Source organism: Symsagittifera roscoffensis, chromosome 5 (assembly GCF_963678635.1).
Source record: "Symsagittifera roscoffensis chromosome 5, txSymRosc1.1, whole genome shotgun sequence".
Classification (NCBI taxonomy): Eukaryota; Metazoa; Xenacoelomorpha; order Acoela; family Convolutidae; genus Symsagittifera; species Symsagittifera roscoffensis.
In genome coordinates, this window is record NC_087066.1 from 59,230,059 (window position 1) to 59,257,391 (window position 27,333).

A 27,333-nucleotide genomic window follows, 5' to 3' on the forward strand; every position below is an offset into this window, starting at 1 on the left:
AACTTTTAACCAATAATATACCCCCTACAATTAGATTGGAATACATTCGTAGCACCCATTCCATTATTTGGTCAACACCTTGACAGTAACAGACTACATAAGTGGGCACTCAACAGATAACAATATCGACACGATATTCACAAAGATATACAGGAATACAACATACAAATCCTTACACAAGACAATCTGACACTTAAATTCGAAATAACAGTAAAATTGAACAATTTAGTACACCATCCTCTCCCCCTAGCTCCGCCAAATATAACAGCTCAGCTCAATCTTTACCTCCCCATTTATCACAACAGATATTATCTATAAATACGATAGTTACACAAAAAAGACACTTGGATACATCACATTCTATAATCCTTATTCAGGACTATCCTGCACATGTAGTTTTTAATAAACCTTCTCCTTCCAACCTTCTCCCTTTTTAATTTTTCAAAACCAACAAATCATAAAAACCCTTCTCCTCGAACAGGAACTCAAGATTTACTAGTCACACACTATGATTGTGAAGAAAATGAACAAAAAACACTAGATAAATACGCCATAAACCAAGTAAATCAATGCGAATGCGAACCATAAGAAATAGAAACAACGAAAATAGTAGCGACATTTTATTCAGAAGCCCGAGCATTTTATTCCTTAACACAGCAACATTGAATTCACAGCAATGTTCTCAGAGAAAAAAGTACATTGTTCCTAAGTCTCAAATGGAAACAAAAATATAATTGACCACGAATCTTTCTATCAAAGCAATATAGAAAAACTTTTACATTTTAATCCTGCAGATTGTAAAAACAATTTTCAATGATTAAAGTTAACCACAAATACAGGCACAAACCGAAAGTTGGTATATTTTCGAGTTTTTTCAGACTCTGCACATCAAGCGGAAATTGAAAGATACCAATGTCATATAAAATTAGATGATAGATCCCCGTTCCACGGCGCACATGGACAATTAACTTATGGTCTCCATAATAAAAATTGAATAAGACACATTGGAATAAACATACCCTCTAATTGCAAAGCTGACACAAAAAACAAAGGATATCAAGAAATAATGTTTTTTGATTGGAAAATCCAATTAGAAAAAGTACAACTAACACCAGACTTAAGAGACGACACCATCATTTACCAAGGAATACAATTGCTTTGTAAAAATGACCAAGGTTATTGCGATCCAACAACAAGAACACAATCAACTATTGTTTGGTTCGCTAAGGAAACAACTACCACATTTCAAGTTGAAAGATTCCTCGCAAGAATGATAAAATTTCATCAAAATTACTTTTATGAATCCGTTCCTGATGATAAAGTAAACCCTGAAAAAACCCGACAAATTAATAATCGTTCGAATAATATCAATGGAATAGAAAACAAATTGACACCTATTCAAATCTACCCCGAAACAGAATTCGCATGCAAAAATAAGACTCCACTTTTTAAAACACAATTCTCACAACTTCTTGTCGAATACGAAAAAGGTTTCAAAATAAACTCAGGAAAACTAATATTTAACCCAAATCCAACACATTGCATTTCAAATCATGACGAAAACTCAAATCTCCCAGTAACATTTCTGAAAAACACAGGAAAGACTGGTGGAAAACTTCGACCACCAGACAAAAGCAGTACACGTCTACAAGAACTAACACTTATGAACAATACTTATTCTGGTGCAATTCACTATGACATCAACTTAGACATGAAAATGGACTATACAATAAGCAGAACTTTTCAAGAAATGTCACTATCAGAACTAGAAACGCTCTATCACTTATGTGAACTTGAACGAACACAAATTTTACAATCAATTGCACTTGCAGTATTAAAAATACCTTATGCAGGATTTTTATATTCAAAAACAAATCAAATTTTATAAACTACGAAGGAAGTAATTTATGGTATTACACAAGTATGAAAAAAGTATCACCATTATATGTATTTGAAGTTAAAAAATGTTACAAAGAATCCCCAAATTCTACAAAAATAAAGAATATTTTGTTGACACACTTTCTAGCAGAACATATTTTTGAGATACAGCAGTCGCATGTGGTTCTGATAACAACCACAGTGTTGTACAATTAAACCCAGGTGAAGATAAACACTATCTTATCACACCATATCCTACACTTATGCCACCATTAAGGAAGTTTGCACCAGGAAGTACCAGTGCTACTGCTAGAAACCCAAATATAGATTTCCAATCAATAGGTATATACTCTAGATCAGATATAAAACATCACATCCGCACACAGTAATTTCAAAAAATTCTTAAAAAAATGTATACAATACAAAGACAATCCATTGACCAAAATTTAAGAAAACTAGCAGAAACCGCTGGGTTTTCAGACATCTATACACAAGACTACAGTGGATATTTTTAAGATAAAAAAGATTAATTTTATTTAAACGGTGAAAATACCGTTCACAAGTTATTTCACTCATCAACATTTTTATTTTTGTAAAATTGAAGAATGGACTTCTCGCCTTTCTAGAATGGCCCTACTACATTTTAGAAAGATTGACTATATTATATGCAAGGTTTAATTTTTTAGGATTTCTCTTCTCTCTATTGAAAGGAATCTATGAGACATGAGCAATACACACACAAACAAGCAAACAAGCAAGTGTAGCGCGCATACTATTTGCAGGATTTTTTGGAATATTTTCAACCTCAATTAACAAAATCTTTCTAGACGCTCAAATAAATGAATACAACAAAAAACAATCAACCACAACAAATGCATCTGATAATTCACAAGACAACAAAAATAAAAGACCTACTGCGCCACAATTACACAACTTACATAATAACCATCCGTTATCTTTAGTACCACGAAATTATAGGAATACAGCCATAACAGAGCACATCACTACAAGCCATAGTTATCCACAAAGTCCAGTTACTCACATGATAGCCCAGCAACCAAATATAGAAGAAACGTATAAACCAATCATAGAACAGCCACATACCATTTTTTTCCGTTTTTAGAACAACCATCTGTTTAGCACACGATGAGCCACCAGATTGGATCCCTCAACCGTTCAATTTCTTACGCATCCAATCTCGAACGTCACTCTCCAAACATATCAATCTCTGATTTAACTCCCCATCTCGTTCCATCATACACTAATACTTCACCAAGCATGGATTCAGATGACAATTCCACAAACCCAGTTTTTCATACCATCTCAGAATTTAACAATTGAAACACCAGACGAATTCGAAAATTCCGAGCCCAGCCCGTCCACTTTTTCCCAACCCCACTACCGACCACTCCATACCCCAACTCCCGATGAACCTTCCCCAGCCCCTTCCTACTACACTGATGCAATCTCAATTTTCTCCCCAATGACTAGCGACCCACCTGACCCCCTAGCCCCCTTGATGAAGAAATCGAAAATGAACTTGAAAATTTTATAACCCTACAACAACAGCTTCAAAACACTAACACACTAACAATTCATCACCTATCGCAAACCATTACATCCTGCGGATCCTCCAACCCAGCATCCACAACTGAAGAAACCCGAGCGCACCGAGTATTTAAACGAAAACATCCCAATACTCCAATGCTTCCCAACCCCCGATCTCCTCGAATGTTTTTCGTTCACTAACAAAAAAGAATTCCTACAAATAAGTTTACAATTTCTTCCACATTACACTTACTATCAAACTACTAAAAACGATAAACGAACTTACGTTGACGAACATGCCTTGTTTCCCACACTTTCATGGACGTCAAATTACCATTTCACCAACACATTATCATTCTCATTATATAATAACCCAGAAGACAATGAATTGTGCCACACTCCATCACATCACCTAACCACAAATCTCAATATGTATTTGTCAATAACTGCATGAATAAAAACTATGATCATATTATATCCACAGCATTTCGCGACACAAAAGCCTATGATCCTTATTTTAAAAAAATTAACCAATTCTCCTTAAATTTCAAATTCCTAGCACCAAAACAACGCGACTTATACTGCTCACATCAAACAATGTTACGCACAAAACAAAATAACATATACACTTATTATAAAATTATCCAACACCACTACACAACTAATACACCATCACGAAACCCACCTTACTGATTTCAATTTATTAAGTCTAAATTTGCTTATTCCTTCTCCCTAAATTTCACATATTGTATAAAAGACACTAGTATGCAAGGTATCATCCAAAATTACGACCCCATAAGACAAATGTACATATTCGGCCTACTAAACAGAATTTTTAACGTTGATGAATCCCGCCCACTAATTGTCCCCTACGAATATATACAGCCGGTCGAAGTCCCAATCCTAAAACATATTCAAAACACTAATTATAACCATAAGCTTTATAATTTAATCCAAAAAACAACGCACGAACTCTCACCAAGTACTGAAGACCAAAAAATTATCAGAGCACTTGAACTCCTATGGTCTCTCCGACAAACTAAATACATCACCCGCTTGCTTGCTAAACTCATAACTTCATCGGACACTATTCACAATCATTTCACAAACGGATTTTTTGCCAAAAATGACCCTCAGTGAGTAAAATTAGTTGTTTTTAATTAATAAACTTCAAACACAACTAACCATTTTTTTTATAAATGTTTCAGTTTATTTTTTTGATTTCATCACGCAATCATCTCAAACAAATCATAATAAATAAACAACTAGAAACTGTTTTCAAGAACTTTTACAAAATTCATTTTAACAAATTACAGTATATAATCACAAGCAGTAGGGTTTACCTACATATAGCAGTAAATTCATAAGATTAGTCCCCCAAAGGCGTAAAATTTCTTCTACCAAGCAGTAAAGTCTCAAATTAAGTTTCCCAAAGAAGTAAAATTAATATTTCAAAGTAGTAAATTCAAAAAAATTGTAGATACATTAAAGAGTACTAAGTTTTTTACAAGACGCTTCTTTCAAAAATTTGAATCACTTTCTCGCCTATAAACCACACACTCTTTCCACAATCGCACAGCTCGCCCACAAAGAATTGTTTATTTGATGAGTTTTAAGTTTCAACTTTCACTGATAACAACTCTAACTAGTTTTCACACGTTTAAAATTTTCCTTTAACCCAGTTGGAAGGAATTATATAGTAAACTGAAATGACCAACACAGCCTACTAATGACACAAAACCACAAACTAATAGCATGAATAAGAAAGAAAAACCCACGTTTTACAAACCAGATTTCGAGCCCAGCCCGTCCACTTTTTCCCAACCCCCCTTCCGACCACTCCATACCCCAACTCCCGATGAACCTTCCCCAGCCCCTTCTTACTACACTGATGCAACCTCAATTTTCTCCCCAATGACTAGCGACCCACTTGACCCCTAGCCCCATTGATGAAGAAATCGAAAATGAACTTGACAATTTTATAACCCTACAACAACAACTTCAAAACACTAACACACTAACCATTCATCACCTATCGCAAACCATTACATCCTCCGGATCCTCCAAACCAGCATCCACAACAGAAGAAACCCGAGCCCACCGAGTATTTAAACGAAAATCATCCAATACCCCAATGCTTCCCAACCCCCGACCTCCTCGAATGTTTTTCGTTCACTAACACAAGAGAACTCCTACAAATAAGCTTACTATTTCTTCCACAATACACTTACTATCACACTACTAAAAACGATAAACGAACTTACGTTGACGAACATGCCTTATTTCCCACACTTTCATGGACGTCATATTACCATTTCACCAACCCATTATCACTCCCGTTATATAAAAACCAAGAAGACAATGAATTGTGCCACACTCCTAACCATTGTGCCACTACATCACCTAACCACAACACTTCATGAAAAACAATTCACAATCATTGTACTAAATCAAACACTAAATAGGTTTGTTGCACAAAAAGCAAACCGACTTTTCATTAACCACTATGATCACGCTATTGCACGTTCTATGGAAGAAACCCTTTAAGAAGACGATACTAACGCTAACCCCCAATTAACTTAAAAATTTTTCATAAAATCTCAACATGTATTTGTCATTAATTGCATGAATAAAAAATATGATCATATTATATCCACAGCACTTCGCGACACAAAAACCTACAATCCTTATTTTTTATTAAAAATAACCATTTCTCACTAAGTTTCAATTTTCTAACACCAAAACAACGCGACTTATACTGCTCACATCAAATAATGTTACGCACAAAACAAAATAACGCATACACTTATTATAAAATTATCCAACACCACTACACAACTAATACACCATCACGAAACTCACAACAACGATTTCAATTTATTAAATTTAAATTTACTTCACCCTTCTCCTTAAATTTCACATATTGTATAAAAGACGCTAGTATGCAAGGTATCATCCGAATTTACAACCCCATAAGACAAATGTACATATTCTGCCCACTAACCAGAACTTTCAACGTTGATGAATCTCGCCCACTATTTGTCCCCCACAAATATATACAGCCAGTCGAAGTCCCAATCCCAGAATATTTTCACAACACTAATTATAACCTTAAGCTTTACAATTTAAACCAAAATACACCGCACGAATTCTCACCAAGTAGTGAAGACCAAAAGATATTCAAAGCATTTGAACTCCTACGGCCTCTCCTACAAACTAAATACATCACTCGCTTGCTTGCTTAACTCATAACATCATCGGACACTATTCACAATCTTTTCCTAGATAGATTTTTTGCCGAAAATGACCCATAGTGAGTAAAATTATCTATTTTTAACTAATAAATTCCAAACACAACTAACCATTTTTTATAAATGTTTCAGTTTTTTTTTTGATTTCATCACTGAATCATCTCAAACAAATAAACAGAAAAAAAAAACTGAAAATTCTTTTCTAGAATTTTTAAAAATTCATTTTAACAAATTGCTGTATATAATCACAAGCAGTAGGATTTACCTCCAATTAGCAGTAATTCATAAGAATAATCGCCCAAAGCAGTAAAATTTCTTCTACCAAGCAGTAAAAGCATAAATTAAAACTCCCAAAGAAGTAAAATTAATATTTCAAATTAGTAAATTCAAAAAAATTGCAGATGGATTAAAGAGTTCTAAGCTTTTTATTAGACGCTTCTTTTTAAAAATTGAATCATTTACTCGCCCATAAACCACACACTCTTTCCACAATCGCACAGCTCACCCACACAGATGATCATGCTCTATAGTCGGCCTAACCCACCGCGCTACACCACGCTTTGTGACCCACACTCTATTTTTGCCAAGAGTTGCTCTAGTGTGAGCAAATCTTAAAGAATAACCGAACTAAAGTAAGACAACTTTGCGATAAAAATTAATGACAAATCAAAACTAAAAAAAATTAACAAAGCTTAATTAACAAACGTAATTATATATGTAAACCATAAATGCAGTATGTAATGATTTCTTAGAGCCCAAGGAACGAGCAGCAAAGGAGATGACAACCCATCTACATTCCAACTTGAAGAATGGTTCATTTTGGCTTTTCTTAGTTAATCAAAAATTACGCCAAAAATACCCAACACATTTACCCAAGGGTATTTTCTCCAAAACATTGTATAATTTAATTTATTTTTGTTTGATAGACAAAAATGGTCAATTTTACTAAATATAAAGTATCAGTTTTTTGTTTAACAACAAGTTTTAACTATTTGCAATTTTTTTTGGAGAAAATATCCTTCTTAAAATTTGTTGGGCTACGTAAGGGGCTCACTTTATTATAATTATGTCTGTGATCGACTGGGTATTTTTGGCGCAACTTTTATTTAACTAAGAAAAGCCAAAATGACCCATTTTTAGGGTAAAGTTTTGGGCCCGAATTTCGCAAAACAATTTAAAGCATATTTATCTTGCTAAAATTTTCAACAAGTTTTGTCTTCATGAGAGTTCACCTACACTCAACCCAATTTGAGAAAAATGCGTTTTAAACTTCAAGTTTAACGCGTTTGTCCGGTTAATTTAAATCAGCACTGTAGATACAATCCTCCACCCCAGCGTTCAGCTTAAATTAAATTTGCTTAGCGCGCGTGTAAACTGCTCTGTTCTCATTGGCTGAAAATTCAAACTCAGATCAAAACTTGAGCAAAATAACATCCTTCACTTGAGCATATTCGGTGGGATGAGGATGTTAATTTGATTTCAAAATTGGTTTGATTAATTTCACGTTTCTATTTCTCAGAAATGCAAGATTAATTTTGTTTGTTCTTTCTGTCGTGTGTTTCTGAGAAATAAAGTTGTCAAAATTAAGCTAGTCGACACCACATTCTTTAAGATTTTATGCTAGTCGAGTGGTCATCATTTTGCGAAGTTTTTAACTTTTCCGTGCTGTTTTTTTTGTGAAATTGAAAATACAAAATCTGAGATAAAGATGATTTATGATGATATTCTCGCTTTGATTTTTTATTGTTCCAACTTTCGAAGAAAACGGAATATTTATGTTTGGTGTGGTTTTTTTTTAATCAGTCACTTTTCACCGATCGAAATAATAATTTTCACCAACAGTTTTTAAACCCCATTGAAGAAATTGACTTTCTGAGCTCAAATGTAAAAAGATATTTTACCTCCGATAATTTTTTGAAAAATTCTGAGGGTTTCAAAATTGCCAATTTTGCCATATTCTGGAGGAAAATATGCGCGCTTTGAAATTTGTTTTGATAATGCTGAGAGAGTAACGCGAATTTTTTATGCATGGCGAGTTACCCCGCACAACAAACTCGCTCCAAATTGAATTTAGGCTAGCTAATTGGTCGTACTAGTTTCGTACGACTCAAAGTTTTACACATTGATTTTGTCCAAAATGTCTAGATTTTCAAAATTTTTTTTTCGGAAAAACTATTCGATTTAAATAAAGGGATAGTGGGAACATTCAAGGCTGTGCCCTGATATACGAGCAGTCTTGTTTTCTATCATAATAATTTTTTTTTGCAGTATAGGTCAAAAAACTGTTTCCAATCAGATACTAAAGTTTTTACACTGACATAGCGCTAATAGTTTTTTGGAAGAAAACCTTGCAAAAAACATTTGCAAGAGATCTTGGACGGAAAGTTAGGAAAGGTTAGCTTTTTCATGTTGCAAGGTAGCTGTAAAACATGTACTCCGTTCGCAGGAAAAATTCATTTTTTCGCTTTCATAAAAAAATATCTTTATTTTTGCTGTTTTTAATATGCTCAGTGCTTTTTTTCTTCTAGTCTCTTCCCAGCAAAATTTCATACCGGGCAGTATTACCTATTTGCTTCCTATAAAACGATGGAAACTTAAAATTGCCCAAATTAATGAAAATCACTCTTTTTACAGATATATGCATCATCTTTGAAAATAAGTAGATAAGAGTTATAGCTTACAACAATCTTCTGTGCAAGAAATCAAATTTTTTGTCACTAGATAATCTTCGTTATGTATAATTTTGGAGAAAAAAGTGAAATATGTTTTTCCTCGAAATTTATCTGTTATACATTTTCATTACCGCATTTTATGTTAAGTTCATTTTATAGACAGGTTTTTGTTGTCGGGAACAAAACTCAGATTTAAATCCTATTACAGTTGCAATAGTCGCACATACTGCCCCGCTTGACCGGAGATTTTTCTTGATACCCTGAGTAGTTGGTGAATGCAAACATGGCGGAAAATGCGAACATGGCGGAATCGATCACTGATATTGTTTCAAAAAAAATTTTAGATGGTAAGTTTTATTTACAGCTTCTTCAAACATATGTTGTCCAGTTGATGTCAATCGACAATAAAAACACTCATATTATATCACACAAATAAAAAATCAAAGCAAAATGCTCCACACTATGAAAACACACTTCGAATTACAAACTGCATCATTTTGGTCAAAGGATGGCAGTGGTGCTGAAGGCAGAGGGCGAGGGTGTGGGGGCGGGGGGTTTGGTGATGCGCAATGTAAGCATTGCTATGAAGTCCGGAAGAAATAAAAAATGGCTAGCCTAAAATCTTCTGATAACTGGCCCATAAACGACACACTCTTTCCACAATCGGACAGCTCGCTCACAAAGAATTGTTTGTCAACTTTCACTGATAACAACTCTAACTAGTTTTCACACGGTTAAAACTTTCCTTTAACCCAGTTGGAAGGAATTATATAGTAAACTGAAATGAACAACTCAGCTTACTAACGACACAAAACCACAAACTAATAGCATGACTAAGAAAGAAAAACCCACGTTTTACAAACCAGATTAAAACCAGATTAAAACTGGATAAATTATCATTTTGAAAACCTTTTTCAAGTTTTATCACAATCAAGTAAAAGACAAAATAGTGGAAAAACAAACTCAAACCAAAAGATCTTATTTTTGAGAAAAGGACACAACCAAACCAAAAAAGAGAAAAACAAGTTAAAAAAATGAAACAAAAGATTGAGCACAAAAAGAGACTCTGCACAAAGAGACCATAAAAATAAACCCCACTCCTGGCTTCACCAGCCAGATGATCATACTCTATAGTCGGCCTAACCCACCGCGCTACACCACGCTTTGTGACCCACACTCTATTTATGCCAAGAGTTGCTCTAGTGTTTGAGCGACTCTTAAAAAATAACCGAACCAAAGTAAGACAACTTTGCGATAACAATTAATTACAAATCATAACAAAAACTTAATCAACAAAGCTTAATTAACAAACGTAAGTATATATGTAAACCATAAATGCAGTATGTAATGATTTCTTAGAGCCCAAGGAACGAGCAGCAAAGGAGATGACAACCCAGCTACATTCCAACTTCGGAATGGCAAATCTATTCAATTTGCTGCCTAAAGTTACTACCCTCAAAGGATTTAAAGTATGGACTCAACATCGCAGAGTTTCTTTTCAACTAAAGCTGCCAATATTTCTAACATGTTTAGCCAACATATATCGCCCACCCCATGAAAAATAAATCAGCATTTTTGTAGCCTGGCAAGGAAGGTATCTAGCGATTGTAGCCAAAAATGAAAGTCTGGATTGTACACTTTTGCTGAGCCTGGCAACGCATTCAACATATGTGCCATCATATCTGACCGGAAGCCTGAAGTTACTTATGAAGCTGAGCCTGGAAATTAATTCAAAAACAAAGAGTCCGACATGTAGTATAATTATCTGAAATGAGCTAAAAATTGTATGTAAAAATAAAGAATCCGACATGTAGTGTAATTATCTGAATTGAGCTAAAAATTGTATGCTAAAAGGTAAAAATTGTATGTATAAATGTGAACTCAAGATGTCAATATCTTCGCTATGGTTTGAATATTGTTTAAAAAAATATCAATTTAATTTATCAACTAAAAATTTTGCAAGGTGGTGTATCGACTTGCATGAAACTCGACTGGCATAAAATTTTTAAATCTGAAAATTGTATGGACTCGCATAAAAAAAGCGAAACGCAGTATTGAATAAAAATAAAATCACTTATTTTATTTTAAGATTTTGTTAACTTCTTCTCCCCTATCGGGCCTTTTTAACTATCCCCCTGAGCACGTATTTTTATTTTTCAACGTATTTTGTTTAAAATATGGATTCCAATTATCGGTTCGATCGGCAAAATATGGAGGTCACAAAATGGAAGCAAATGGAGGAGACATATAGAAAGGTGTCCGCTCCCTTCTTCATCAAAATCCCTGACTGGGTCGAAGTGTGACTGATCACAGTTTTTCGCGATGCAATTTGGATCAAATTAACATACTATATTGCACCCCTCCCCTCCCCTCCCTCCCTTCCCCCTTCCCACAATATATCAAGTTAAGATCCTCTGGATCTCTATAACTATTCCTCTTTTTGCACAAGAGGAGAGGTTCGTAACTAGCGAAGAACTCTCATAATCTTTACCGTTGAGTGATTTGGTTATGGGGGGACTCGTTACTAGGTACCATGCGAGGGGGAATAGCTAAAGAGATCCAATCCTCCACCCCAGCGTTCAATTTAAACTAGATTTGCTTAGCGCGCGTGTAAGCTGCTCTATTCTGATTGGCTGAAAATTCAAACTCATATCCAAAGTTAAGCAAGTTAACAACCTCCACTTAAGCAGATTCGGGGGGGGGGGGGGGGGTAAGGATGTTAATTTGGTTTCAAAATTGGTTTGCTTAATTTCACATTTCTATTTCTCAGAAATGCATGATTAATTTTGATTGTTCTTGCTGTTGTGTGTATCTGAGAAATAAAAATGTCAAAATTAAAATTTTCATGCTTTTAAACTTTTCTGCTAGTCGAGCGGTCACCTTTTTGCACAGTTGTTAACTTTTCCATGATGTTTCTTTTTTTGTAAAATTGAAAATACCAAATTTGAGATAGTTTTTGTACCGACTTTCGATACGAAAGTACTGGAATATTTGTGCTCGGGGTGGATTTTTTTCTTCAGACAAATTTCGTCTTTTTAACTAGCCATTTTTGACAGAATTTTAAATATAATTGAAAAATTATTGTTGTCCTGAGCTAAAATTTGAAAAGATAATTCACTTGTGATCTTTTTTCGTACAGTTATGGGGGTTTAAAGATTGCCAATTTAGCCAATTTGTGACAATGAACGCGCGATGTATTTCGCGCTATTAACGCGTAAGCGGAGATTTACTCCGTCTCAAAAATCGTTCCAATTTGGTTGAAAGAAGCTTATTTGCCATAATTGTTTTGTTACAAGGAGCGAAATCTATCCTTTTGTACATTATATGACGAGTGGGGGGTTGATTTTCATAAAAATTTCAATTTTTAGAAGAAAAAAAATTTCATTTTTTTACATTCAATTTTATAATGTTATTACTGCTCCATAAAACCTTAAAAGGCAGTCGGAACATTCTGTGTTTCGCCCTGATACGAGCAGTCTTGTTGTTTTTATGATGATGTTCTCACAATGACTGTTTTATTGTTCCGACATCAAAGAAAACGTAATATATATACTTGGTGTAGTTTTTTTTATTCAGTCAGTTTTCACCAATCAAAATAATAATTTTCAACAAAATTTTTTATCCCCATTGAAAATATCGACTTTCTGAGTTCAAATGTAAATAGATATGTTACCTCCGATTTTTTTCTGAAAAAATTTTTGGGGGTTTGAAAATTGCCAAATGTGCCATATTCTGGATTAAATTATGCGCGCTTCGAAGAGTTTATTGATAATGCTGAGAACGTAACGCGAATTTTTTATGCGTGGCGAATTCTCCCGCACAACAAAATCGTTCCAAAATGAATTGCGGCTAGCTAATTGGTCGTACTAGTTTCGTACGACTCAAAGTTTTACACATTGATTTTGTCCAAAACGTCTAGATTTTCAAAACTTTCTTTTCCCAAAAACTATTCGATATAAATAAAGGGACAGTGGGAACATTCAAGGCTTTGCCCTGATATACGAGCAGTCTTGTTTTCTATCATAATAATTTTTTTTTGCAATATAGGTCAAAAAATTGTTTCCAATCAGATACTTAAGTTCTTACACTGACATAGCGCTAATAGTTTTTTGAAAGACAACCTTGCAAAAAAGATTTGCAAGAAATCTTGGACAGAAAGTTAGGAAAGGTTTGCTCTTTCATGTTGCAAGGTAGCTGTAAAATATGTATTCCGTTCGAAGGAAAAATTCATTTTTTCGCATTCAGAAAAAAAATTCATTATTTTTGCTGGTTTTAATATGCTCAGTGCTTTTTTCTTCTAGTCTCTTCCCAGCAAAATTTTGCACCGGGTAGTGTTACCTATTTGCTTCCTATAAATCGATGGAAACTTAAAATTGCCCAAATTAATGAAAATCACTCTTTTTACAGATATAAGCATCATCTTTGAAAATAAGTAGATAGGAGTTATAGCTTACCAAAAATTTGTTTGTGCAAGTAATCAGATTTTTTGCCACTAGATAATCTTCTTTAAATGTAAAAGTTGGAAAAAAAATGAAATGTTTTTCCCTCGAAATTTATCTGTAATACATTTTTATCACCGCATCTTATGTAAGTTCATTTTATAGACAGGTTTTTGTTGTCGGGAACAAAACTCAGATTTAAATCCTATTACAGTTGCAATAGTCGCACATACTGCCCTGGTTGACCGGAAATTTGTCTTGATACCCTGAGTAGTTGGTGAATGCGAACATGGCGGAAAATGCGAACATGGCGGAATCGATCACTGTATAGGTCGATCAGTATAGAAGTAGGTGACGTAATGTTCAAACTGATTGTCAGAGAGCGATGCTGTGATACTGATATTGTTCCAAAATAAATTTTAGATGGTAAGTTTTATTTACAGTTTCTTCAAAGATATGTTGTCCAGTTGATGTCAATCGACAACAGAAACACTCATATTATATCACACAAATAAAAAAAATCAAAGCAAAATGCTCCACACTATATGATCAAACTCAGAATTACAAACTGCATCATTGTGATCAAAGGATGGCAGTGGTGCTGAAGGCAGAGGGGGAGGGTGTGGGGGTGGGGGGTTTGGTGATGCGCAATTTAAGAATTGCTATGAAGTCCGGGAGAAATATAATATGGCTAGCCTAAAATCTTCTGATAATGGATCATACTGACCAATGACCATCTTCATGAGTGCGCAGTGATGATTTAGCAGCGAATACTCTCCTACTGCTAAGGATTGGGAGCTTAAAGTTAAAAATTTCCTAGAAGTTGAAACTTATTTTTAAAAAAAGTCGCCTTTGTACATGGTTTAATAATAATAATAAGTACTTCAAAAACAAAAAACCATAGTTAAAAAGAACTCCTTGTTGAACAATTATATTTTCTGAACATTTTCAAGGAATTAGTGGTGCACTCCCAAAATGGAAAGGAAAACATAATATTTGAAAAAAAGAACTTAAGAGAAGTAAGCTTTTTGGTCACTTAAATAATAATTTCAGTCTAAAATTCTTCTTTTTTTTTGATAGAAATCATCATTCAGTTTATTTACGTTCAAGCAGCCAACAAAGACAACTTAAGAACATCTTTAGACAACTCGTCTGAGAGAGGGCAAATAGTGACACAGAAATGTGGCTCTTTACATTAGAATGCTCCCGAGCAGTGTGCGCTCACCTCTATTTCCGGATCAATTCTTGACCACAATGTGCTATGTTTCGACCCAAATTTGGGTATCTTCACCTCCTAAATAGAAAATTAAAGCTGGCACACCCACCGAAGCTTCACAGTCTCAATTTTTAGATCACAGTTTCACTGAAGCCTGCATATTATCCGGATGGCTGGGACGATGTGAATACATAATGTGCCGTTTTGCCCAACTGAGAGTCGCTGATCGCAACCAGTACCACGACGTAATCGCAAGCTGTGGCGATATTAATGGAAAATGTATCGGGATTAATCAAGATCTGATAGTGGAAGCGAAAGTGTGGCTTGTCTTTGCACCAGAGTGTATAAGCAAAGCCTTCGTCAGCTCCAGCTCGTGGGTAAGCATAGGACAATACGCCTTCAGCACTTGATGCACCAGGGCTCTGAGTCACACTTTGGATTGTAGGCGCCACTGGAAACGTGTTAACCACAGTGGTAAACACGCTCATAGGGACACTAGGAACCTGGTTTCCGTCCTCGCAAGCAAAAGTAACTCTGATTCCACATTCAACGGATCACGCATTAAGTAATATTTTTTTTAAAAGTTACTTTAAATATAATCTATTGAAAATACCAATTGTCAAAGTTTTGAAACGTGTAGAATTCTAAGATTTCTTAACCATCTTTTTCAGTCTAGATTGTTCGGTTAGACTAGCAACCCAAGTTCGCATATTCGAACTTTCTATTAAACTATTCAATAGGTTATATTGAAGAAACCATACAAAAACTACTAACAAAAAACTTGATCTCAAAACCTTTAGAATTTTTCATTGGAATACCTATTGACAGCAATTCGAAATTTTAATGAGCTCATACGAAACACTTCATCCCTTTGGTTTCAAAAAAATTATAATCGAAATTTTAATGAGCTCATACGAAACATTTCATCCCTTTGGTTTCATTTATTCCAGTGTTTCATAGAAAAATCCGTGTATTATTGTTCCGACTTTCGATACGAAAGTAACGGAATATTTGTGCTCGGGGTGGGTTTTTTTTTTCTTCAGACAAATTTCGACTTTTTAACTAGCCATTTTTGACGGAATTTTTTTTATATCATTCGAAAGGTATTGTTGTCCTGAGCTCAAATTTGAAAAGATATTTTACCTGTGATCATTTTTCGTAAAGTTACGGGGGTTTAAATATTGCCATTTTGGCCAATTTGGGACAATTAACGCGCGATATATTTCGCGCTATTAACGCGTAAGCGGAGAGTTAATCCGTCTTAGAAATCGTTCCAAATTGGTTAAAAGAAGCCTATTTGCTATAATCGGTTTGTTACAAGGAGCGAAATATATCCTTTTGTACTTTAAATGGCGTGTGGGGGGATGATTTTTATTTAAAAAATTTCAAATTTTCGAAAAAATTTTTTTTCCATTTTGTTTTATTTCATTGAATTTTTTAATGTTATTACTGCTCCATAAACCTTAAAAGGCAGTCGGAACATTCAGGGCTTCGCCCTGATACGAGCAGTCTTGTTATCATTTAAAATTAAACACCAATTCAAAAAGAAATAAAAATAACCCCTGAAATTTTGTGTTCATTTTCAATAGAAGACTCAGCTCATGGTAACTATTCAAGCAAAGTTTCTGAGAATTTTTAGCTATTCTGTTTTCAAGTTTCTGATTCATTGTTTCTAATTTTTTTTCGATAAATCCAAAAAAAATTGATCAAAACCTAAATCTTATGAACCTAGGCTAATTTCTAGGCTAAGCAAAGACGTGAAGATGACAAACAATGATAAGACACCGAAAACATTTAGAAAATTGCCGTTGTTATTATTTTATAACAAAAACACTTTTTATAAAAAACTAATGATTTATACGGACCCATTGGATGCAAAATTATATCTATGTAATCTATGTGATGATGTGAATCAGATTTCTCGTGTATCTATGAGGCTTTTACTGCTACGGTACTCAGGTTTTTGGTGGTGCCTTTCTCCAAAGTTTGACTCAGAACTTTGTTGCATCTTATGTTGACCGCGTAATGTCCTATGCTTACCCGCATGGTGAAACTAACGAAAGCCTTGTATCTATACTTTGATGCAGAGAAAAGACATACTTTCTGGGCTCACAATTTTATTGATACACTTCGATACTCTTTGCGTTAATCTCCTCGCATTTCCATTTTGAGGCCAAACTGTGTATTTAATGAATTGTAAGCGGATTCCGCAACAAAGACTCTCCCTTTGTTCTTCTTTTGTTCTTGTAATTTTTTGATCGTTCCGACGAAATTAAAACATGTTGGGCCCCGTAATGTCGTGATTGAATCATGGGACTATGGTTTTTTATTATTGAGGAACTTAATATTCAACTATGATTTGAAGAAAAATATTTCAAAAGTTATCTTAATTTCAATTTCTAGGAGTGCTTTATAACAAAGCTATGTTTCTTTTTGTGCCAATAAAATCAGTTTCTAGAAAAATTGAAATTTAGATACCATTTCAATTATTATTATACAGCGAATCTCGGTCACAACTTTACTGTTGCGTGGATTTTATCCAGATGGTTGGGACGTTGTGAACACATATACTGTCGCTTTGCCTAGCAGAGAGTAGCTGTGCGGATTGAGATCTATTACGTAATCGCAAGCTGTGAGGATACCAATGGTAAAGCTGTCGGGGTTAGGATTCTGATTTACATGTATGCTGCTACGAAACCCGGGCTTGTCTTTGCACCAGAGCACACATCCAAAACCTTCTTGAGTTCCACCGCGCGGGTAGGGGTAGGACAAGGTCACTACAATATAATTTGCACCAGGGCTCTGAGTCACACTTAGGACTGTAGGCGCTACTGGAAACGTGTATGCCAAAGTAGTAAACACACTCATAGGCACAATAGGAACTTGGTTTCCATCCTCACAAGCAAAAGCAACTCTGATTCCGCATTCAACGAGTCACGCATTATCTATTACTTTTTGAAATGTGCCATTTAAATTTAAAAAAAAATGCGAATGGCAATTGTCACGGTTTGGACTCTTGGAGAGTTACAAGGTTTTTAATGGTTTCAGAAAATTTTGAATACCACCAATTTTTTTTTTTGAACTGAAATTTAAAAAATAGAATACACGGATTTTTCCAGGAACATTAAACTGAACGAACTATACTATTTTTGGTTGTAATAAAAAATACGACAAAAATTGCAGAAACAGTTCGACAAAGCATGCTGCACTGTGTGCTGATATTTATCGGACCAAGTTAACACTCTCGTCAAAGCGCGGAAAACGTGCAGTGACCATTTGAAGACCGATACATAATTTCTGTTCCTATACACCATCTGCATGCCACGTGTATTTTTGTTTTTTCGGGGGCGTTTATCAGTGCGAAAATCAACTGAACAAAATTAAAACAGTGCTAAAACCTAACAGTGCCAAAAATTAATAGTTTTTGGTACACATTTTATGTTCGGCGCTATTGAGCATTATTTTATTTTACACCAGACGTTGTAAAAGTAATCACCGCAGTCGCGTCAACGTGTTCAAGGCAATTTTTTTTCCAATTTCATGATTTCAGATTAGTTAAAACGAATAAGGAAAGTTAGCTTAGATATAAGTAAATATTTGTCTGATTGACAAAAAAAGGGTTCAGATTTTTCGTTTTGGAATTTTTTTCGACTTGAAAAATTTGGGAACTATTTTGAAAACTATCGAGTTTGATGGATCTCTCTTATTTTGGAATATATCGAGCTTATTGGATTCTTCTTATTCGTGTACTGATCAGATTTTTTTGAATTATTTGGAAATTGTTTTCTCAATATTTAATGCGGGATCCGTGCGAGTATATGTATCCAGGGTCCCAAATGTCGCTGGTTTCAACCAGATCTCGAGCAGAGGAGAGTATAGTGACAGTTTTCATCGAGACTCCTGTTTCGTATTGCACGAAAGTAAGGTCACACTTTGTAATGAAGGTGGGCAGGGCCCATTCTAAATCAATCGAGTTCGCGAAAGGCAGCTGAAAAAAATAAGTGTACAAATCATATGTGAACAGACTATAATCAAACAAGCTTGTTTGAGTTGTCACGATTTATCCACGAGGGAAAGCAACAACAAAAGAGTTGTTCAGTTATTGCAGGAGCGGATGTATGGGGGGGGGTGCGGACGCCTTTTTTCCCTTTCTTCGGGGATTCGACTCTCTGACCAAGCAAAAGATCCCCCTCGAGTGTGCGTACAGTAAATTGATGTATAAGCAAAATACTGTATCAGTAAACCAAATTATGAAACATTTACTTAACGTTCAACAATTATCAATTATGTAAAATCTTGTTTCATTCGTCGCAATTTTGAATTTTCGTTCCTAAACAAAAGTTGCTCTGCCTTGTTAATATGATGTTATCCATCTTTTTGTGTTGTTTGGAAGAGACGAATTTTCAAGATCGTGCAGAAAGATGCCGTGATCCACTGTGTCGAAAGTTGCAGTGAGATTTAAAGCAACTAAGAGTGTCGTGTGTTGAGGACGAGAATGGTTTATTTCGTTTCTTGTGTCACTGGCTATGCAATGTAAGACAGTGTTTTTTGACCCTTGTTTTCGGAATCCGTGCTTGCGATCTGCTAGTGGGATATTGTTGAAGTCATCCAGCAGGATTTTGTTCCGATCAATTCCGCTGCTGGGGATAATAGGGAAATAAGACGGCAGCTTTTTGTTTCATCTTTGCCTTTTCCCGTTTCCAGTAAAGGAAGGTTTCGACCGAGTTTCCAGTTTTGCGGAATGATTGAGGAGTTTAGAGTGATAGATACTGGTTCTGTTGAAACTTTGATAGTTTTATCATCAAGATAGAGAAGATGATTGGAGGCGATGATATCGGGCCCTGAAGCTTTTGTTTTTTTTGCTCAAATCAATTTTGTTTGTGACGACCTTTGGGACAATTGCAGTGATTTCATGACGTTTTTTTTTCAGTCTGCGGAGCCTATTGCCTTTTTCTGTGTTCGGGATGAGCGGTTGATGTGTGCATTGATGATTAAATAAGTTTGCACAATTATTCGAATCGTAAACTGGTTTGGTGTTGAAGTTTATCGGTTGATTTTGTGCGCTGTCAGCTGACTAGCCCGCTAAAGAGCTTACAGTTTTTCATAATTTGTGACTAATTCATTAGTGGGTGAGATTATTAACAATTTTAATACTTTTATTGCGTTTGTGTCTTTTACAAAGGCATCAATTTCTTTGTACAACTAGTAAATATTTGGGTCACCAGGATTGTTTGGTTGAAGTTTGTCCCCAGTCTTGGAAAGCTCTAGAACTTGTTTTGGAAAGTGTGTCCTGAATGTTTTAAAGTGGCAATTTGGAATGCGCCGTTTGGCTCCCTTTCTCAAAATTTTGCTGCTGAATGTAGCTTCACCTTCAAATGTTGTTTTGTTTGATTTGCATTTGCCATTTGCATTTGGTAGATGCGCGAAAACTTTTCCAATATGCTTTCTTAAATTCAATGAAAGGTCTTTTTGGTTCAACGAAGTCGACATCACAAATCGGTGCTAACACGATTACCTGATGATGAGAGCCAAGGCAATTCTCTGTGGTCCAGCTTATTTTTATTGCCAGGTTGGCTTTTGCAAGACTCATGTAGGGTGAACTTTCGCAAGTGGAGGTTATTCTGGTTTGGACAGTCTCATTTAGGACTTCGTGGTTTGAATCATCTGTTTATTTAGAAAATATAGCTCCTCTTGATGCGGTGTAGTCTGAGTCACAGCTTGCAGGTTTATGCGACTTTCTGTGTGGGTCTTGACAGCTTATTAATATCTTAAGTTTTTGATGCTTAGCGCTGTTTTTGATGAGAAAAGCCAAGTCAAGCCTCCATCCTGATTTTTTCCAGGTTACGGTTTTTAGTTATATTTGAGTAACTTGCAGGTGCTTTACATGTGTTTTTAATGTGAAGTTTGGTTTGCTGAATGTCTGCAACAGATATTAGATAGTTTCCATGAATTGAACGATTTTGTCATGTTTTGAGTTGTAAGATTTTGAAGTTTTTGCATTGGTTTTTTTCATTGCTTGGTTTCGGGGAGATCAGTTTTTTGGGTTTTCTTTGATTTTGGGAGGTTTAGTCATTGCCTGGTTTTTCGCTTTTTGTTTGCTTGGTTTGGTGTAGTAGTTTTGATGTTGACAATAAGAGCAATTCCGCAGTGTTATGTAACCCGTTTTTTCAAAAATTTGCCTGCTGCGCTAATATTGTGGGCAAAATAGAGTCTTCATAGTGTTCTGGGAGTGCTCGGAAATCTAATTGATCGACCTAACAAAAAGTCAAAGAAATCTTCTAAATTTTTTGAAAATACGCCACCTCGAGAAAATCCTGGATCCACCCTTGGACCGAACTGGAAAAAAAATTCAATTAAATGTATTACTTTAAATTTGATAATTGGTTGGGATTCCGACCCCTTGATCCCCAAAAGATTTCCGGTCGATCGAACCGTAACTTTTTCTAAACCTGTCATAGGCGCTTTATTTACTAACTTCGAGACAAATTCGCGCGCCGAAAAATTGGATTTTTTTGGTCAAAACATTCTATTGGTCTGTTTTTTCAAAAATTTGCCTGCAGCATAAAAACTTCTGTTACAGATTTTTTAAAAGTTTTTGAGAAAACTTAGAAAATCAATCTAATCAACTGTTCGAAAAAAGTCTGCACCCTCCCCCGTTTAAAGCTTAGATCGGCGCGTGGGAAATTTTGCTTTAAAAAAGTACATGGTAAAATTTTCATACGCTAGTTATATTTTTGAAACAAAATCATGGCTAGTTATATCTTATTATTTCATATGTGCTCGCAAAAAATGTGCTCTTCTGATGCACTCCTCTTTTGTTTCAATTTTGTGTGTTCGGGATTTTTTTTTTTGGATTTTATTATATGATTTCACCTTGTTAGTGTGTGACGATTTGTAGGACCACAACAACTCCTCAGGAGCTCCTGCTACAACCATGTCTGGAAAGTCATCCGAATCGCACACTTTGGGCAGTATAACTGGGTTCAAGATCACGTAGCCGGTCGTGAACTCGTTTGTGTAAGTGTCCTGGTGTTCCATGATTAAAACAAACCAATAGAAAGTGTCTAGCTCGAGCACAGGTTGGATATGAGGGTACGATGCCTCCAACTTGAACACCTAAAATGCCGAGTATGAAAAAAAAAGTGAAATATGACCGTTCGAAAGTTGCATCATTGAGCATACAAACTGCCGATGCATTACGCGTCTGCATTTTGTATATTATAAGCAGATTCTGCATTAGCCTGGAAATAGCTTTGTCGTGAAATCCGCAGCAAAGCTAGTATCTTTGCCTGTTTTGCTGTTGTGGCAGCCAAAAACAAACGGCTATAAAACTGTATCGCTCCAAATCACTCCGAAAGCAGACAACTGGCCAAATTTTGTGGAATTCATACCCGCATCCAAATTTAGGCGTAAGTAATTGATTATAACGGATTATCATGATGATTTTTTGACGATTATTTTTGAATATAATTAGCAAAATTAGGTTTTTAAAGGATTTGTAATTAGAATTATAGTGATATTTTCCAGGAGATTATAATCTATTATAATCAAATATAATTGATTATAATTCATACAAAAAACTCTTTCAATCAATTATAATCGATTATATTGTCTTGTTTTTACAAAAACTATGTCACAACAAAATGTAATTTAATTATAATTCATGAGTTTTTAACTTTTTATGAAAAAAAAAGTCTATAAAAGCGAGATGTCTTCATCTGAACACAAAGTTTTACCACGAAACAAAAGTTTCTTAAAAATCGTTTCACATTAGTTGAAAAATTCCCGCGATAGGTGAAAATAAATTTCTGTATCATTTAAGAAATTAAAGCAATGTGTTAATAATTTAGTGTTAAAAAAATTTAAATGTGCATCATGAAACAACTTCAATGGAGAAATGAAAAAAAGTTAAAAAATTGAACTCATTTGAAAAACTTAGGTACAATTTTCTCATTTCTCACGAAAACCAATGTCTACGAAAAATATAAAACATAAGCAAATCAATTGCAACATCCAAAACAAAATGGGCACCCAAGAAGGTTTATAATCTTTTATGATAGGATATAATCGATTTGTTGCTTACAGAAAATGAATTAGAAATTGGGATACAGTTTTGCAATTTAATTGATTATTATCAATTATAAATGCATCAAAAAATAGATGGATTAGAAATTGATCAAAATTGATTGAAAATGCATTCTAACTGATTACAATATTAATAGATTATTTCAATTGATTATTAATTGATTAAAATCGATTTTTCTCAGTTTAAGTAACACTGCTACTAAAATCGAATTATAAACGATTAAGCAAAATTGAAAATCGGTGCGGGTAAACAAACAAGATCGTTTGTATCAGGGCAAAGCTCAGAGTGTTCCGACTGCCTTTTGATGTCTATGGAGCAGTAATAAATTGAAGAAAAAATAAATTTGATTAATTGAAACAATTTGTGATCAGTGGACTTCGCGGCACTAGTTGCTCTTTTAGGACATGGGTCAGTTTTAATTCAATACTTTATTTTATTCCTTTTTAACTTAGTTTAGTTAGAATAGTGGTGTTTGCATACTTTTATTATGGCGCAGTCATCAACTGATTCGAATCTGCGGGGAATTCCCGCCTTTTGGCCAAACCACAATATAGAACCACCCACCCAATGGACCAACTGCATTGACCAATTCCATCTGGCTATCATCGCTAAAGAGAATTTAGGTATAGGTAATCTAAAGGAACCATTGGATCTGGAGACTACCGTCCCTGTCCTAGAAGGCGCCCAGGAGTCGGAAATTGAACCACAGAGGAAAGTCTGGGAGGCCAGAAATAAAGAGACTTTGGGAATCTTTGAACACGCAGAAGACAAAGGAATTGCCGAAGAAGAGAAACAAAAATTCGGAGGCATGAGGAGATTCGAGACCGATAAAAAGTAAGATCAATCTTATTTTTGGCCCTAGGAGCTGAAGGAAAGAGAGTTTTTACTCAAAAACACCCGAGTGTTAAAATCCTAGGAACCTCCCTCAAAAAATTTTTCGATCTACGGGAAACAGTTTTTATCAAACCAAAAAATATTACGTCCGAACGATACAAATTGCTAAGCAGAAAGCAGAAGGACAGGGAATCCTATGAACAATTTTGGGGAGCGCTATCAGACTTAGAAAGATCATGTGAAATTGGAATCAACGCCGAACTGGAGTGGATAAGAGATGTATTTATTTTCAACATGGAAAACTGTGATTTACAACGAAGATTACTCTAGGAAACTCTTAATCTAGTGGATGCACTCAACCACGCCATCATCGACGAAAAAGGCTACTACAACCATCTTAAACTAACAAACATGACTAGATCATTCAATACGACAGGAAGTAGTGGCCGAGTGTACAAAAATTTTAATAATGCAAAAAAGGAACCAAGTTTGAAAATAGAAAGATTTAATAGTTGTATGAAATGTGGGAACGCGTTTACCAAGGGTCACCTGAATTTGTGTCCGTCGAAGGAAAAAATCTGTAACATTTGTAAATATAAAGGACATTTTGGAAGACTGTGTAAATCGGAAGGAAGATCACCCGCTGTAAACATTGTAGAAGAAATAGTGAATAGTCAGAATTTTCCATAATTTCCAGAAGAACTACAAGCAAGAACTGAAGAAAACATTTGTGGCGTGATTAAGGCTCGGACAGAAGAGGGGATCAGTGATAACGACGATTATTCCGTTCTTAACATCAGAACCATCTACGACACCAATGGTATGGAATTTAAGAAACTGGTTAACATTGGACTGGGAGATGACGCGAAAGTCAACCTGAACATTCCAGTAGATTCGGCGGGCCCAGTAAGCTTCCTTAAGCAAAACGTCCTACACGAACTGAAATTGAGAAACCCACATCTGTAAATCCACTCAGTAGACAAGAAAACTCGTGAATTATACTGCGGTTTTACTAACGATACAATCAACATCATCGGAAAAATTGTAGTTAGAATACAATCTAATGGATGGATTGGGGAAGAAACTCCATTTTTTATCACCTCTGGACACGAGAAGAACATTTTAGGAAACGATAATTTACCACGAATCGGAATTGAAATAGCTCAACGACAACCACTACCCGTCAACAACGTAACCCTTCCAGATTCGTGTAAGTCAAACTATCATTCAGACACAATCCTTAATTTGTACAATAAATGCAAAGGATTGCTCAACAGAGTATGGAAAATACCCTTGGACAGAAAAATCACTAATTTCCGCTCCCCGTTCAAACTTATCCAAACCAAAGGCAGAAGAGTTCCTCATCTTTTACTAGATAGTGTAAAGGTGGAATTTACTAGAATGGAAAAGGAGGGCATATTGTAAAACTTAGCAAATGTGACGAAGACTGCTTTATTAGTCCAATAGTGATAACAAGAAAAAAGCACGGTAGTATCAAGTTGGCTTCAGATTCAAAACTCCTTAATGATCAGGTATTCAAGAACCAATATCAAATGCCAAACATACACGAGCTCATCGACAACATACCCCTCCAACTTTCTAACAAAGATTCAGGGGAAGGCTGGTGTAGCAATTTAGACCTAAAAAAGCGTACAGTCAATTACAATTATGCACAGACACTAGCAAACAATATAATTTTAGTATCGTAGGCGGTGAAACCACCGGGGCTTATCGATTTTTAACGGAGTTTTACGGGCTAGGCGATGTGCCAAACGAATTCCAAAGGGTGATGGATTCACTACTGAAAAATATTCCTCTTACCAACTGTTATATCGACGATATTTTAATAGCCTCAAAAGGATTGTTAAACGAACACAAAGCGAAACTAGCAAAAATCTTAAATATTTTGGGCAACAAGAATATGGTAGTAAAGTGAGAGAAAACCGCATTTTTCCTGGAAAAAATAGAGTGGCTGGGATTCAAGATATCAAACTCGGGGGTGAAACCATTGGTGCGAAAGTCAGATTCTATAAAAAGCATTCCGAACCCGAAAAACATATCTGAATTAAGGTCATTCTTCGGCTCGATCAACCAATATATGAAGTTCGTCCGGAACCTGTCAACCCTAAGATCTCCGTTACGCCCACTCTTACTTAAAAAAATCAGTTTACCAACAGAACGACGATCACACGAAGGCTTTCGAAGAATTAAAGAAACAGAAAACTACTTGTATGGCGCCGAGTTCGAGATTGTAACGGACCACAAGGCATTGTTATCGTCTTTAAACGTTATTCAAAGTAATAAAATTATGCAGAGTAGACTGACCCGTTGGGTAAATCGACTTTTACCATTTAATTTCAAGATCAAACATATACCAGGAAAAGACATTGGATTTATGGATTTATTGTCGAGAATACCTTCAGGAAAAGCCCTCCCAACCTCGCACTATGATAACGAATTTGTAGAGGCAACAGTGAAAAAGATTGTAGATAACCTCTCTGTTAAAATTGATTGTAAAAAGAATAATTGTACAACGAACGAATTGTACAATCCAGTGGATGTAAATACTATTACAGTGGATGTAAATACTAGTGGATTACAATAAACCAATGGGCGGAAAGAAAGAATTAACTTTATAAATTCAACGGTCGATCTTCGCGAAAATTCTTAACTACATCACCGACACAATTAGAAAGTGTAATTCTAATCACTCGCGTTCAGAGTCCTGTACAAGCGATTGCATCCCATTAAACTTTTCAAAATTTAATTTTAATTACTTCCATCTTTCAGATAAAACTTATCTATTTTTTATTTCACATTCATTATTATCCTTTAACCGGTCCCTAAATCTCGAAAGCAAAAATCTAATTTTAGAGTTTCTCGCGTCTGTGAAATTGTTAAAAGTTTCCCTTAAGGCGGAAAATAAAGGAATCATTTTAAATGTTGTCAACGACATAATGTCAGACACTCACAAAAAATTACTCGCTTAATACAAGGGAGACATAAAGTTACCAGAAACTCCATTATCTTTCAGCAAACATTGCTCCATTAGATTAATTAGTCTTATGACAGACGAGGACAAAATACTCAAGGACGCGAAGAAGGCAGTAGAAGAAGGCAGACCATTGGACAGATTCGGAGCTTACCTGAAAAACTTTCAACGGGACATTCACGTGAACGAAGGATTGCTATTCAATGATAACAAACTGATAGTGCCAGCAGCTCTGAGATCGCCATCCTTGTCGCTACTCCATTAAACCAACCCAGGACAGTTCGGAATGAAATCACTGGCAGAAAACATCTGGTAGCCACATTTATATAGAGAGATTTATTACCATTGGAAAATTTTTATCCTGTGTATCAAGGCGGGTAAGAATTTAAAAGTGATTTTGAGCACGAGCAATACTGA

At 35.3% G+C, this 27,333-nt stretch overlaps 1 protein-coding gene across 1 annotated transcript in view; it reads right to left on the reverse strand.

The window, feature by feature from the left end:
* Window positions 1–18,791: 18,791 nt before the first annotated feature.
* The window catches only part of LOC134846814 (uncharacterized), a 74,108-nt gene continuing 65,566 nt past the window's right edge, over window positions 18,792–27,333 (reverse strand). The window contains exons 12-13 of the mRNA XM_063864208.1: window positions 21,878–22,120; window positions 18,792–18,992 (exon numbers count right to left, since the gene is read on the reverse strand). Of these exons, the coding sequence (XP_063720278.1) occupies window positions 18,792–18,992; window positions 21,878–22,120 (444 nt within the window). The remainder of the gene's footprint in view (window positions 18,993–21,877; window positions 22,121–27,333) is intronic.